The 17,009-nt window shown below is 34.5% G+C and overlaps 1 protein-coding gene across 2 annotated transcripts in view; it reads right to left on the bottom strand.

Moving 5' to 3' along the window:
* KIAA0825 (KIAA0825 ortholog) overlaps positions 1–17,009 on the bottom strand; it is a 416,193-nt gene that overhangs the window by 283,078 nt on the left and 116,106 nt on the right. For both annotated transcript variants that reach the window (XM_032625775.1, XM_032625773.1), the window contains one exon: positions 7,207–7,368. In XM_032625775.1, the coding sequence (XP_032481666.1) occupies positions 7,207–7,368 (162 nt within the window). The remainder of the gene's footprint in view (positions 1–7,206; positions 7,369–17,009) is intronic.

Genomic DNA, 17,009 nt, shown 5'->3' with positions numbered 1-17,009 from the left:
TTAATTTCTTTGTTCATTTAAAAAGCTAAATTCTAAAGTACTGCTTTAAAAACCAGTGGTGTTCTTTAGCACATTAATATTTTTTTTTGAAACAAGAGAGAACAAAAGCACATGGATAAACATCATCATATCAGGAAAAATCATACTTTTAATAAGATTATCAATAAGTCATTGGAAAAACACAAACACTGAGACAGGTAAGAAATGATCTCTAGCTTCTAAAATGGAAATACTTCCTCAACTTTTATTTTTCAGAATTAAGAAATTCTTTCCATGGGAAAAATACAGATCTACAAAAATGTAATGAATAAATATGCCGAAGAGATCCTTCCATTTTCTATTATGGTTCTATTAATTATAGTTTAATTCAATATGAATGACTTAGCAATTATATTTTGGTTTTGCTTAGACTTGATATATGATGACGAATTATATAGCACGACTAATTTTTCTTTTATTTTAATAATCTTAAGAGTCTGTTTCTCCTTATATCCTGGGCAAACAAATCTCCAAATATCAGTGATTCTTATCGACAGGGCTTCTGACAAATATAGTCACCTAGAAAATATGTGGGATATTTGTTTGTTTTTTCTAAATATGGTTCTATGAGCTTAATCATGAATAATTCGTAAGTAACACAATCCACAGAAACATTCTCTCAAAAGGTAAATATTCCATTTGGTAGGCGATAACAACAACCTTTTGAGAAATGTTATCAGAGTTAATTCTGAGGAAAAGTTTCCCTCAACTCTAGTGTTTCTTAATCACTTTGGATTTGTGAACACTTCATAGAACTTGATTAAAGTGACAGAACACTTCATCCAAAATGCACAATATGACTGTGTGCGCGCACACACACTCACACGTGCTATTGGAGATTCCCAGGCCCTCTTGTAAAGCACGTTCACGATCCTCAAGGGGTCATGGATTGCAGTTGAGGAATCCTGCTTCATTTCTCAACACACATGACAACATAGACAAGGTTTTAGATCAGTGTTATACCATTTAACCTAAAATGCTTTCTCTATGGCTTGCATTTTATTACATCTTTTGCAGAAGCTAGTGTTATTAATAAGGATCAATCTCAATACTGAAATAAAATCCAGATTAAGCAGATTTTTAAATAAATGAAACTATAAGTCTATTAAAGAAAATATGGAATTTTTTTCCAAAAGATACAAGATAGAGACTTTTCAGAAGGACACAGAAGCCATAAAACAATTCTGCATAACAAAAACATTGTTAATTGAACTGGATATGAAAAACTGGCTTGTAACTCTCTCTCAATGTCCATAGCTTTAAAAAAAATTAATAGACTTTAGCTTTTCGAGCAGTTTTAGCTTTTTAGAAAAAATTGAGCAGAAAGTACAGAGTTCCCATATACTCCCTCTCCCCCTGCCCTCAGTTTCCCCTATTGTTAACATCTTACATTGGTGTGGGATATTTGTTACAATTGATGAACCAATATTGATAGATTACTATTAACTAAAGTCCATAATTTGCGCTAGGGTTCATTTTTTGCGTGGTGCAGTTCTATGGCTTTGCCAAACGCATAGTGTCATGCATCCACCATTACTATCACACAGATTAATTTCACTGCTCTAAAAATCCCCTGTGTTCCACCTACTCACCTCTACCCCCCTCCTCACTCTCCTTAGCAACCACTGATCTTTTACTGTCTCTATACTTTTGCTTTACCCAGGATACCTTATAGTTGGAATCATATAGTATGCAGGCTTCTCAGATTGACTTCTTTCACTTAGCAATATTCATTTAAGTTTCCTCCACGTTTTGTGTAGCTTGATATCTCTTTTTTTAAAATCAATGAATAATATTCCATTGTATTGGCATACCACAATTTATCCATTGACCTACTGAAGGACATCTTGGCTGCTTCCAAATTTTGGCAATTATGAATAAAACTGCTATAAACATTCATGTGCTGGTTTTTGTGTGGACATAAGTTCTCAACTCATTTGCATAAATACCTAGGAGTGTGATTACTAGATCACATAAGGCAAGGTTTAGCTTTATGAGATAACAACCACACAGTCTTCCGAACAGACTGTACTATTTTACGTTCCTATTAGCAATGAATGAGGGTTCCTGTTGCTTCACATCCTTGCCAGAATTTGGTGGTGTTAGTGTTCTGGGTTTCGGCTACTCTAGTAGGAGTATAATGGTATCTCCTTGTTTCAATTTGCCTTTCACTGATGACATACGATGCTGAGCATCTTTTCATATGCTTATTTGCCATCTGTATATCTTCTTTGGTGAGCTCTCCAGATCTTTTGCTCATTTTTAAATGGAGTTTTTTGTTTTCCTGTTGAATTTTAAGAGTTCTTTGTATATTTTGGATACAAGGTCTTTATCAGATATGTATTTTGCAAATGTCTTTCTCAGTCTACATTTTGTCTTTTCATCCTCTCTGTGACCATTCCTTTTTACTTAGCATTTCCACCTTAGTAACTTACTGTCCAGATATACATGAGGACATATAAGACATACTTCAAGTAAATTTGCCGTATCATTGTTTGTGGAAGCAAATGAAGAGGAAAAAACAACCCTATGTGTCTATTAATGAGTAGCTGATTAAATGATGGTACATGCACCAATAGAAAACTATTCAGCTGTTTTTCTGAATATGGGGTGTTTCTAGATAATTGTTCATAAAAAGAAGAATCTCTGTATAGTATGACAAGATTTTGTGTTATTTTAACATGGGGATATATATGGAAGTAGTTGCCTTTGGAAAGGGAAACTAGACAAATGGAGTGGAAAAAGACTTAATTTTAACCATATATTCTTTTATCCTGTTTAAAAGTTTTACTACATGCCTGGACTATTATTGGAAAATAGTTTTAAAGAAGAAAAAAATAATAAAGATCAAGTTGTCAATGACATGAAGAGGAAACACTTGGATTCTTAATGTCACTTTACTTTTCTACAGATAGGTCATAAAAATAGTTGATGTAAAAGGTATTCACCCTGGAAAAATAACATTAATTCAAAGCACAAGCTTTGCAGGTCTATTCTTGGAACTAACTATTTGCCATTGTGTAACTATAGTTTAAAACTCATAAAAAAGGTTAATTATCTTATATTTATCATTTCATTCCCAAATACATTCTGCTTATTCACTCAAAGTAATGGGCTTTGATGTTTACACACACCATCTACCTATTTTCAAGATGAACTAAAAAATAAGATAAGCTTCCCCAGACTTCTTTTGCTGGTGAGCAATTCTATAGTAAGATAGAAAAAGAATTATTGAGCAATTATGATAACCTGTATAATATAATCTTCCCCTCTAAATTAACAACGTTTTAAAAAATTTAATCCTATACAGAGAAGCCAAAGGGATTATTTTAAGGCAGGATTAGTAACACTGAATCTAGACTAATAAGATATCTCATGATTTTAACGAATTGTGGCATTTTTATATTTGTTTGGAATTCAAAATGGTCAATTTCAAAATTTGGCATTGTCAAACTTTATGAGCTCTTTGAACATTTAACAAATTATTTCACCTATTTAAAAATACATTGGACATTCTATACACTTATTAGCATTGTCTAGAGAAGGTAGCCCATTTTTGGCTCATCGTTCTGAAACATAGTTATTTGCATGCAGTCAACACTGGTTTCTTTAAGAGCGTGCCCAGACTAAGGACCTCAGTAGGGTAGGGCAGAGGGTCACAGGAATGCCAGCTGCTGAGCAGCCTCTGCCTATGGAGTTCGCTGTGGTTCATTTTACACTTCTGGTTAGTTTCCACACTGCCGTTTTCTTTCATAGAGAGTAGAGGTTGGCAGTACTTCCCTGTGACATCCACTTTCACACCCAAATTGGTCTTCATAGGCTCCCATTGTGTGCACTACAAAGCAACTTGCCTTGTTGGCAGCTCTAAGTGAGAACTACAAGTCTCTCTTTTCTTTACTGTTCTTTTCTGGCTCACAAGCAACCTCCCACCAAAAGCTGAATCTGTAGAAGAGACTACATCCAAGAGATAATACTATGAAAAAGTATGAAGAGAAGCCCAGGTGGCCACCTTGCAAATTTCCAATGTGGAAGCCTTCGACCTCTCTGCCCAAGAAACAGCTAAAGTCCTAGTGTAATGAGCTTTACAAACCCTAGGAGCCTCTTTACCTTAACTACATACGCCTCCCTAATACAATCCCTTAACCATCTAGCTAAGGAACTCTTAGAAGCCATTTGACCCCTCTTAAGACCCCCTAAGAGTACAAACAATCTTTCAGAAGATCTGAAATCTTTGATTCTTCTGAGACAAACCCTAAGTGTTCTTCTTACATCCAATTGAAGCAGCCATTGCTTTTTGTCATTGCTGGGGCTAAAGAAAAATGAGGGCCAAGAAACCTCCTGGTTTAGATAAATCTCAGATGCCACCTTTGGAAAATTTGAGGAACTGCCCGAAGAACAGCTTTATTCTGAAGGAGTATTAGAAGTGCCCCATAAATCAAACCCGAGTCCACTCCATAAGATAATCCTAAAAGAAATACAGTAAGATCCCATAACAGTGAAATAATGTCCTATCATTTTTCTGAAATGACCAAATTAGAAAACCATCCAATCATGACGAAACAAAAGCAAATAAATATAATGACTAAATATCTTTTCTTTCTCAGAAAATATTTCTTGTGTCTCTACAAAATCTATTGCGTTGTATTCAAATTCCTAAAAGCACTGCCAAGTTGGCCAAATCTACATTATAGTAGTAAACTTCAAAGTAAAAAGTAAAACATTTGGTTAATCATCTTTATATTTTCTCTATGTGATGTTAAGCACCTGAATATTTTTTAAAACATCTGGACAATGAAAAAAAAACCTTACTTTTCATCACATTGTTTTGGTTACATAGACATACTAGGCAACTCCTTCCAGGATTTATTAGCAAAATATGTTCCAATCAAAGCAAATACACCAATAACCAAATGACTTGACCTTTTTTCTCCCCATCCTCTCCCACACAAGATTTCTAAGCAAAACATTAACTATCAGGATAACTTAAGATTCATTTGGTTTCTTTAATCATTCAAGAAATCTTTTCCTTCCTGATTTAAGAAACCAAGGCTTTTGATAAGAATTGACTAACGTGGCTACACTGAATAAACCATTTAAGATTTTTCTTGACAATTTCCCTCAAGATCATTCTTTTCAGGGATCCATTTACATAAAATTATGGCAGATTAAATCTTGGCTTTGTTACAAAAATATATGAAAGAAGAACACATATATCACAAGAGGATGTTCTAATACTTAGGCATTTCTTACAGCTGTCCTTCAAATTTCCTTCCACTTACTATGTTTGATAATCCACAAATGTGTTTCTATAGTACACTATTATTAATGTGATACTGAAGTTGCTTTTATCTGCCATGCTGCTTATATGATGACAAATTTGGGGTAAGACTGTATATTGTGGCATAATTATATATTTTCTCTGTTGATTTTATTCAATAATCATAACTATTGCTCTCAAATACACAGCATTGGCAAGTCTCAACATTGTTGGATCTCAATCCAGTGCAGATGAACCAGCTTTTTCTTTTTCTCCTTTTTTCCTGAAATCAGTGTGTCAACTCTTTGCTTCAGTTCTTGGCTATTTAACTTTTGTATCTTTAGAATACCTCTCTAACACAACTCTAGTTTTGAATTTATGCTACCCTTAAGAGGAATAAAGTTCTCAGAATGAGCTATTTCTCAAGGGCCTGGCCTAGGACCAATACAAGATGAATCCAAATGGATAGGGGTCTAGATGCTTTGGAGTTCACTCTGTTTTTTGATCCACACCTCAGAAAAGATCTGCTAGAGATGTGGATGAGAGACGCCAAATCTTAGCCGGGTATGATGGATGAGTACCAACACCAAGCGTCAACTGCTTGTGGCACTAATAAATTTTTGTCAAAAATTAGGACATCATATTTCTCTATTCAGATCTCTCTTTGATCCAGTTAGTTCCATCTAGAAGACCCTCTAGGGCTCACATTACCTACTAATAAATCGACTTTTTCATTCCATCTTTTAATTTTCACATTATCTGTCCTATGTTTTTATTATTTTCCCATTTGATTTTTTTGTCATATTCAGAAATCTATATTCCACACTCATTTTTCTTTAGATTATATCCAAATTTGGAAAAAACAATCTACATTATTTATTTTATAATTTAATAGTGCTGCTTAAACTTAACCTGAAACGTAGAAGGCCAGTAACCTATGCTTAATATAAAACAAACTCCAATCCTATAACTTTTCTAACATTATTTGCCCAGGCTAGGTAAATAAAGAAATACAGAAGTAAATATATTAAACTACATGTAATTTTCACTAAGAAATCAGGTTTTGAAATTTGCATTGAGTTTTAATCACTTGCTTCCCTCACTTTGTTTTGCAAATGCAGCCACTATTCAAATTTACTCTCCTTAAAATATGTGGTATTATGTAAAAGAGAACTTTGTATAGTCCACTCTGATATAGATGAAAATCTTTATAAATATAGATATGAAAACAGAGAACATGTCTTAACCATTATGCCTCTGAATTGTTAGAAACATTATTTGAACACATGGCACAGTTTTCTTTAAAAGGATTTTGTTGAGACTAACTAAAAACAACATATTGTATAATTATAATTACAATTGTAACAACTCACATTTATTGTTTATGATATGCTAGACATTCTTTTAAATATTTTACATTCACTAAATCATTTAATTCTCACAACCCTACATAATATATTGGAATCTAAAGCACTTAATACTGAAAGAAAATAAAGAGAAAATTAACTTAGTCTTACATCATCATTTTAAAGATGAGAAACTGGTCATCTCAGTAAACTAAATATTTTGCTCAAGGTCATCAGGTTGCTAGTGGCAAAAGAGAAGCTACTAGACCATTCGGTCTCCTTGATATTTCCAAAGGCCAGGCTGTGTTTCTTTGAGTTAAAAAAAAAATTTTTTTGATCGTATTTTAACTAAAGACCATTATCCAAAATTGACTTATGATGCTTTCCAATTAAAACTATGGAATTTACAATGTATAAAGGATAAAAATGTAATTTCATGGTATGCTTTATAGTTAATGTTTATTTAAAGAATTCTGTCCTGTATTTTCATTTTTTCAGGTAAGGGTATAGATTTAATAGCTGGAAGCAAAAACAGAATTATAGATTTGCAGAAGAGCATACTACCTGAAGTATTCCTGGGTGTCTTGAGCCATAAAAATATTTCTTCAAATAATTCCTGAACATTTTGTTCCAACTTCAAAAAGGATTTTATGAGCTGTGATAAGAACTCGAGTTCATCTAAGGAGAGGAAAACATTTCTTCCTTTCTGTGGGCATTCAGGAGTAACTGTGAAAAGAGCAGATCAATACTGTTGAACATGTTATGTGTTTTCTCATTCAATATTAGAATAATCAATGATTCCTTAAATCATCAAAACTAACAAGATCCTTAATAATTAAACCAAGTTTGTTCTTTAGTAAATACATATAAAATCTCCTGGGAGAGTTTTCCCCCCCACACCCGGGAATCTGGAGATAAGTATTCTGTTTGATGCAAACATGACAATTAAATAATTATATTAAATCTCAGAGTTATTAACAGGAATGTGATTTGTCGTTATAAAATCACATCTTATACAATTCTGTTTTTTTAAGGTCTGGCATAATTTGAATCTAGTCACAAGGAAATATCAGACAAACCTAAACTGAGGGACTTTCTACAAAATAGCTGGTCTGTACTCTTCAAAAGTGTCATGTCAGGAAACACAAAGACTAGGAAATGTTCTAGTCAAAAGGAATCTAAAAAGACATGACAACTGAAATCAATACATGATCAGCATTTTACTTTATCTTATTATAAAGGACATTATTAGGGTAATTTGATGAAATCTAAGTAAGATCTACAAACTAATGCTATTACTGCATGACTATTAATTTTCTGATTTAGACAACTATACTGTGGTTATGAAAAAGAATGCCCTTGTTCTTAAGAAATGCACACTGAAGTACATAAGGGTAAATACTTGTGATTTATTCTCAGTTCAGAAAGAGAAATCGTTTTAAGTGGGAAAGAGGATGCAAATTTGGAAATGTGGTAAAACATTAACTTTTGGGGAATCTGATATTTTTTAAAGTGTGAAATTAAAATAAAAATTTAAAAGAAAAAAAGACTAGATAAAGGATATAAGTCTTCAAGACCTTTAAAGTGTTGTTCCTAGATCAATAAAAAGAAGCAAGTTAACTTATTGAATCTAGATTATATTATTCATGAAACCATAATTAAAAATAACTTCTGTCTAAATAATTATGATATCTATTGCTTTCCTAAGAACAATACAACTCAAAAGACTGATTTTTTCCCCTCATAATGACATTAATTGTTGTCACACTAGCATTTTAATATGATTAAAAAAAAAACTTATACTCCTTAAGAGTATGGAGAAAAAGACTGACCTCACTAAATGGTACTTTTGACCAAATTTTCAAGGATTAAAAAAAAAAAAATCCTTCCTTTTTGATTGCCACTTCTTAAAACATGTATATAGGAAGTGTCTTGAGGCTAAATTACAAAATGGAAAATTTGTAAGCTCTTAGAAAGTAAGCATTTAAAGTGCCTTTGAAGAGAAAATACTGAGTGCTACTTAGAAATGATATAAGGTCTGGCGATTCCACGTGAGGAAAAGATTACCTTTGTCACACGGATTTAGAAGGAAGTTTCCAGAAATGTAACAATTTTATGGGTTATCCACTTGCTTAACTGAAACTTTAAAATATTGGTATCAAATTTGTAGCCATGTGATACAGTCTTTCATATGATGTAAGACCAAAAATGTCACGGTATCTTTGCAGATAGTATGAGAGAGACCAGTCAGCCAACTTAAACTGTGGAATTTAGTCCCGTTCTTAAAGAGTAAAAAAATGCTTAAAAAAATCTTTAAGTATTTACAAAAACTGTTTCATCTCTACATTGATGAAACCCCACATATATTAAAGTCTGTCTCTAAATAGCCCTACTCACATCTACTAGTCTCCCATAGGCATGCCAGAGAACACAAGCGTGTACAATCATCATGTATAACTAAGGTTTTGCCATTAAAATCATGACCCAAAAACGAAAAGAAAGGAGAACAAATATATTATGATTCACTTAGCTGTTGCTTGATTCTCATTTGGCCTGTAGATGGAGGCTGATCTAACCTTCTAAACCATAAAGATGTTCTTTTTGGAACCAGATTGTTTATAAGGCAAATTTTCAAAACTTTTAAGAATTCTTCCTAATTCTTTAATAGTTTGGCTGGAAATTAAACATAGGTTTTGTGTAGCTCAATTCTAAATTGGAAATATTGTGAATGTTTACAAAGTAAGCAAAAAAGCCACCCCCCCAAATCTCTGAGAATTATGTATAGATATATATATATGACATAACAGTGCTACTTGTTTAAAAATATGTAGAGTTGGGGCTTCCCTGGTGGCGCAGTGGTTGAGAGTCCACCTGCCGATGCAGGCGACACGGGTTCGTGCCCCGGTCCGGGAAGGTCCCACATGCTGCGGAGCGGCTAGGCCCGCGAGCCATGGCCGCTGAGCCTGCGCGTCCGGAGCCTGTGCTCCGCAACGGGAGAGGCCACAACAGTGAGAGGCCCGCGTACCAAAAAAAAAAAACAAATGTAGGGTTGGAGGATTATACTTGAAAAGGTCTTACCTTCACGACCTGGATTTAGAAGGATCCGGAAATGTAACAATATTGAAAGGCAAATCTATTTCAATCCATGAATCATTATAACTTAATAATGAAAGAGGATAGAATAATATGTATGACCCAAATCTAATCATTTTGTCCCCGAAAAGCAATGATTATGATACAGGTCCATTAATTAGTAGTTCTTATTTCCTATTACTACTAGCTCAGCGTTCTCCCAAGGTGCATCTTGAGGGTTAATTTATGGGGAAAATAATTTGTGATGAATTCATTTTGTGAAAGTCCAATTGAAGTAAAATAAAACACAAAGGATGAAATAGAATTTCCCAAACTTATTTCTCTTATTTTCCCACACAGCATCTCACAGGACTTGTTTTAATCATCACACTTCAGCTCATGATTTCTTTCTGCCCAAGCATACCTATTTTTCTGTTCCTTAGACTTTTCACTGTTAATCACACTAGGAAAGGGTTTTCCCCAGCAGGAGTTCCCTTTACGTTTGCCTTCACTAAATTAATCTCCTTTTCCTTCTTCTTTCAAGATTAAATTCTTATCTGGATACAATCAATCCAGGAGTTTGCCTTCCCGTGTTAAGCCAATCTGGTCTTTACCTTTTTTTTTTTTTTTTTTAAATCACTGTAGAACTGTCTCGCTTCAAGAAATTTTGGACATATCTGTTTACACACAGGCAAATATGTTTAGCTGGGTACCAATCATTGTTATAAAATACATGAAATAAGGATTGTTGTTTTATTGTAGAATGAGCTCTATGATTCTTAGGAAATACAAACTTCTCCTAAATCCCAAGAAAATTATAAAGAAAAAATCTAAGTTTCCATTTTAGAGCAAGACATTATTTAAATTCACCATCAACTAACAATGAATAAATTCATGAAAATAATAACTAGATAGCTGAGGTTTTCTCCTCTCTATATATTTTTAATAAAACTTTTTTCTAAAATATAAAATTCTCTTCTATTCTATTATTCGGAGTATTTAGAACACAATTGAAATTTTCCTTCATGACAAGGTTACGAGGAAAGTTACTTTTTTTTTTTTTTTTTTTTTTTTTTGGGGTACGCGGGCCTCTCACTGTTGTGGCCTCTCCCGTTGCGGAGCACAGGCTCCGGACGCGCAGGCTCAGCGGCCATGGCTCACTGGGCCCAGCCGCTCCGCGGCGTGGGGGATCTTCCCGGACCGGGGCACGAACCCGTGTCCCCTGCATTGGCAGGCGGATTCTCAACCACTGCGCCACCAGGGAAGCCCTAAAGTTACTTATTTTTGTGCTGTACTTAGGGACTAATGTCTGTCCCTCTGTTAAAGGGCATTTCTCAAAATGACAATCATTCGAAAAGGGTTCTGTGATCAAATAGGTCTGGGAATTACTACATACTAACGATTCTTTTAAGTGATTCACAGTGCAAATTAGTAAAATAAAGTCTATTCACTTCTATAATATAGTTAAAAAAATTAAAAACAATGTTTCTCAAACTTTTTTGACCAATGAACACTGGTTTACTGACATATCTATTAACTTCTAGAATTTCTCAAACTGCTTAGGGGACACTGCTCTGGATTACAGTCCCACTTGAGTATTTATAGCTGCTTTGTAGTGTTTCCCCCTATTGTTAGGCCTTTCACTGTGGGTTCTTGTTGCTGCCCTTTTCCACTAATAAACTGTTGTTCCTAATAGAATCATGGTATTTTTCAGACTCCTTTGAAAAACTAATGAAAGTCTTCTAAATCCTTGTAGACACTCTTATTGAAAAAAATTCAAGTAGTCATAGTTTCAGGGCTAAACAGAACCACCTGAAGTCCATCCATGGTTGTCATAGGGCAGCATGGTCCAGGACTTTGTGTTTTATTAAAAATGCAAATCCCTAGGTCATCTCCACATCCCTTTTAAGCAAGTGCCCCAGGTGAGTTTTCTCCACAGGAAAGTTTGAGACCACTGCCTGAGGGATCCATGAACTCTAGTTAAAAACCCCTGTGGTTGAAAATCACTCTCTAGGCATCAGAAAATGGATTTTGGTCTTAGCAAGTCAACCAAAGAGATGCTATTGTATAAAACATCAATAACTATTAAAAACAAAACAAAACAAAACAAAACCCTTTACTTTTTCCATGGTCAAGAAATTTATTTATGATTTTTTTTCATTTCTGGAAGAAATATGGAATGCCTGTAGGGAATTTCTAAGATAAATTATTATTTATCTATATATTTGCTCTGGGCAAAGGTAGAACTGCTCCTAGAAAAAACACCTAAAGAATAGTTAGAGTTCTTTAGGCACACTCATCACAAATGTAAAATGATTTCCTTGAGTCCATAGACTACGTCCAGTTTATTCATTATAGTATCTTAAGAACCCAGCACAAAGTAGACACTCAAAAATACTAGTTAAAAAAATAAATGTATGAAATTCCTAGAAATATCTGACAAAGAAAGAAATATAAAACAAAGAAAGATTTCATACCTAATCCTAAGATGCATTCTTCAAAACAATAAATATTTAAAGATGTAAGTCAATAAATAAATAAATAGACAAATAATTACAGTATTATATACACACTCTTTTCAGTATTTTGTTTGACAAAATAGATTTTAAAATTATTTCTAAAAAAGAAAATGTGTGCAAAAAGATATAAAAACAATGATGATGTGGAAACTTGATAAAGCATATTGATATAACTGACTAAAACAATTTTTTTGTGTTTAAAAATAAAATTATATTTTAGAAAAAAATTCCACCATTAAAAAATGCACAGATATTCATAGAACTGTTATCTTAACAAAATAGAGAATCTCTTCTCTCTGTCTCTCTGCCTCCTGTCTCTGTCTCTCTCTCCATATATATTTATACATACACACACACATATATATAGATATATCACTCATAAAGAATATATAATACTATAAATTATATACTTAGAAGTGTTTTTCACCCAGTAACTAATAGTTGGAATATTAACTCCATTATCTTGTAGCAAAAATAGGGACACTGAAAATAAATCTAGAGGGACATTAAAGCTTCTCACATTTGATCTACAACAAAGCAGCTTTTGGAATAAATATCAAAGTCCAGCTAAATCAGACAGAACATAAAAATGTGGGTTGTGGCTGAAAGTACACATATTATTTTCCAAAACCATTAGCAACAGAATTCTTGTTAATAATAGCATTAAGATACATGAGAAAATGAGAAGCTAGAAAATCAGATAATCTGAAGCTGGTGGATCAGTATAATAGGATAAAAGGTGCACATTTTAGTTTTCCCAAGTAAAACGAACACTAGCCACCCTATTATTGACTGTAAATGGATCCATTTTCAGTGAGGAAGTATTCTTGATGCCACCAGACAAGTGATGTAAAAAAGAGGTGACACACAAAAGCTATTGAAAGTCTCATTATTCCAGATGAAATTCATGACATAATCCAAATGGAAGATATTTGTTCCAGTAAAGAGAACTTTTTAACAGTCTTATAATAAGAAGTCAGCAGAGATTGCTTAGGAACAAATAACAAGCTGTACTTTTCCTAGTACCCAAGTCACTTTCTGAGAGCAGGTGGGGCTTTGGAGCACACTGTTGTGTTCCAGTGGCCTGAAGGAGCCCTGTGCCTTCTTGAGCGCCTGCTTCCAAGGAGCCACACAGCAGGGGAAAACACTAATTCCCTTTTTGTTACAGGAGCCTCGTCAGTGGATGGAAATCATGAAGGACCTGCAGGCATTGCTTTTTTGTCACATACACTAATAAGAAATTGAAGCTGTTTATCCCCCTTTCTATGGCATTATTTTTGTAACTTTTCGTTATTTTTCAAATTTATATGACTAGGAAAGCATTTGAGGTAAAGACAAAGAATATTTCCACCTTAGTTTTCCAAACTGAATTTATTATTTCTTATCTCTTTCAAGGAAGCTTCCATATGTACTACCCAAAACAAACAGGGTAAAACTTTAAGATACATTGAGTAAATGAATGAGCAAGTCAATTAATGATTAAAAGGAGGAAGTGAATAACTTTGAAGTTGAGTGAAAGTGTAACCAGACACAATGAATACATAGACATTTAGATACCCCACAGTTAAGTGTCAGGACCCTTCTTCTATATGGTGAGAGGATGCAGAAGGAACTATAGGGAAAGCTGAGCCTCAAAAAGGTAAATGAACCTGAACGTGAATTCAGGAAATGTTTAACTCTTAGAAGCTGGAAGTTGGACACCCCTTCTCTTTCGCTCTTTCCCTACTTTTGTTTCTTCCCCCATGTTTTATTATGGGGCATGCTGCTATTTCTAGCACCACTACGTGAAGCACAAGAGGTAGCACAATGGACTAACACATGGAATTATGAACCAGAGGGTCTGGGTTCAAATTCTGCCACTGCTTCCTACTAGTTGTGTGACTTTAGGGAGTTATTTAGTCTCTCTATGCCTCAATAGTGTGGAAGTTTTAACTGAGTTAACATGTTAGAACAGTTCCTGAGAGGTAATAAGGGCTGTATAAATGTGTGATATTACCACCTCCTCTGAGAAGCCTGCCCTCATATCCTAGGCCAGCTTGGTTTCCTATTCTCCATGTTCCTCCCTATTTTACCCTGCACATATCTTTATTTTAGCACTTACTGTGTCATTTATAATAATTAGTTTGGGAGTTGTCTCCTGCAACTTTAATCTGAAAGGCAGAGATTTTTTCCCTCTTTACTGCATTCCCATTATCCATCATAGTGGATGATACATACTGGTGAGTGTCAGAGACAACACCAACTGTTTTTAACTCATTTTGTTTGGCTTTTTTCCCTACCATAAGCAAGCTTCTTTAGTACAATACTAATATTAAATGAGTTTAACATTAACTGTTGTATGTCAATTTTTAACAGGAAATACTTTGGGAAGTAAGAACCATAAACATTATATCAAAGACCTATTTCACTGTAAAATACTTTAAATATCACTATTATTTAATAGGTCCATCTCTAAGCTTGAACATGCGTAATATTGAATGGTAGCTCCACTCCAAGACCTTCCACTGCTTCTTTGCTATGTCAACCCTTCAAAACACTGGTTTTATTTTCATGTGTGTGTGGTCATCATCTTTCTTAGGGGCTAATATAAGCTACGCACCTATGCTCATAGAAAGAATGGCATATGATTCCAGGAGGTTCCCCGATCCAGTGAGGTCTTAGGGCCTCACTGATAACCTGCTTAAGGCCCTCTGCCTTGGTGTGCCTAACCTGATGAGAAGTCAGATGAGCAGGCCTCAGGGTTCTTCCTCCCACTGAGGAGAACTGTAGCTTCTAGAAATGTCTACTTCCCTTTGCAAGAAGAATGGGTTTGGTCCAGCTTCTACTTCATAATCTCCTTATCACTCTTTCCATATGATAAAAGTTCTCAAAACATTTACAGAGACTCTCTGCCTACTAAGACATAGGCCCTGTGGTAAGGTGAGGGAATAAACTGAGGAATAACTAACTAATCCTCTACCTGCTCATGAATTTAGATGAACACACAGATTAGTACCAAGTGGCTACTGCTTTGATAGTGGGACACAATGACCAAATCATTCTATTAGAATAGATTGAATTGCTAGTATACACCATATCTGCATTTGCTATACCTTCTTTCTCTGAGTGTTCCAGGCAAAGATAGTTGTTATGCTTAATTTTGCATCCATTGACAGGACTGGTAATCGTGGTCTAAAGACAGGTAGACCTAGGGACAGAGGGAGTCACTGTGTTTGGAATAAATCCTCACAACCCATGCAAAGCCCCCACGTGACATGGAGACTTGCTGTTCCCTTTGGAAGGGCTCACATAGCAAATCTCTCCTTGCTTCACATACCACTGGCTGAAAAGGGTGGAGATAAAGTCATCTTGAAGCTATTCTTCTGGGTCAGTGAGAAAAACTAAAAAGAAACTGCTTCTATTATTACCCTTTTATGATTCCCAGGCCAACACTGGCTCCACTGGATGTTACCTAAATGTACTGCTAAATGATAACAAAATTCTCCCACACTCCATTCCATCTTCTCTGGCAGAAGCTGTCAGTATTACATTAACAAGGGATCAGACTTCTCATTCATTTGCCAAGGGTATAATACTCCTGTCCCTCTGCTATTTTCTCTTTCTTATTTTGTTTTTCTGACTGAGAACATGAGAGAGAATATCTGACTCCTGATGCGGTCACTGTTATTTGAAGATGCTAATCAAAGAATGGCTTACATTTGAATTCAGCCAAAATTGAGAAATGTACCCAGGATAAATTTCTGAATATTTTCTCAGCTGACTTTTGTTTTATGCTGGTGTAACTCCCAGTTATAAACACGTAGATATGCTGACCGTTTTAAAGAACATCTTAATAAAAAGACATCTCTAGTGTAATGAAATGGGGTTTAAATTCTAAGTACTGTATGCTAATGGCACATTATTAATGAAATATCTTCCTAATATCCCTTTCTCAGTCTCAAATTTTGCTAGAGTTCAGTTAATTATAGCTCTTATCATAGGTGTTACATTCTATTATCATGACCAAAAATTAACCTGTAGAAAAATCTTAAACTAAGTTAACAATTCATTTTTACTGTAGTCTATGGTTGTATCTGAGAGTTGATATTTCATTTTTTAAAAGAATATGCCATGATAGAGATGTTACATTATCAGCTTTTAATATAACATGTTAAAAATTAATTTAAAAAATTTAACACTGGCGTAAAAATATGCCATCATCAAAAAGATGGATTTAAGTTAAGACTAACCCGCTGAGTATGCTTCCTAATATATTTTCTAATTGAATCATAACCTTTCAAAAGAGGTTGAACATTTTTCCTCTCTTATACTAAAAAATAAAGAGTAAGATTCTCTTTACACTTTTTTTTATCAGGTAGGCAAATTATAATGCCTATGAAGGTATGTTAAAGTTAATATGAAAGGAGATAGATATGGTGATAATAGCAATATCTTGTACCCACCCAGAAAGCTGTGCTCATGAGCTCATTATTCTAACAGAGAGTAGCACAGGCCCTAGACTCAGGGAAGCCATTTACCAGGTGTGATAGCACCTCACCGAGCAAATTTTATAGTTATTTTACCTTTTTAGCTGTCTTCCTCACCTAAGTAATAGTTAATTCAGCCACAAAGGCAAAGTCATATCTCCTTCAAACTTCAAATAAGACTCTGGAGCCCCCTGGGAAAATATCATCTTTTATATTGTCGTCCCTCAAAAGGCCCATGAGCTACAAAAAAAATATTTAAGTGGGATTCACTTGCTAGCTCAACAAAGATTTGCCTTGTACGTATAATGCA

This window comes from Phocoena sinus, chromosome 3, assembly GCF_008692025.1.
Source record: "Phocoena sinus isolate mPhoSin1 chromosome 3, mPhoSin1.pri, whole genome shotgun sequence".
NCBI lineage: Eukaryota > Metazoa > Chordata > Mammalia > Artiodactyla > Phocoenidae > Phocoena > Phocoena sinus.
This window is presented reverse-complemented; position numbering and strand designations above follow the sequence as displayed.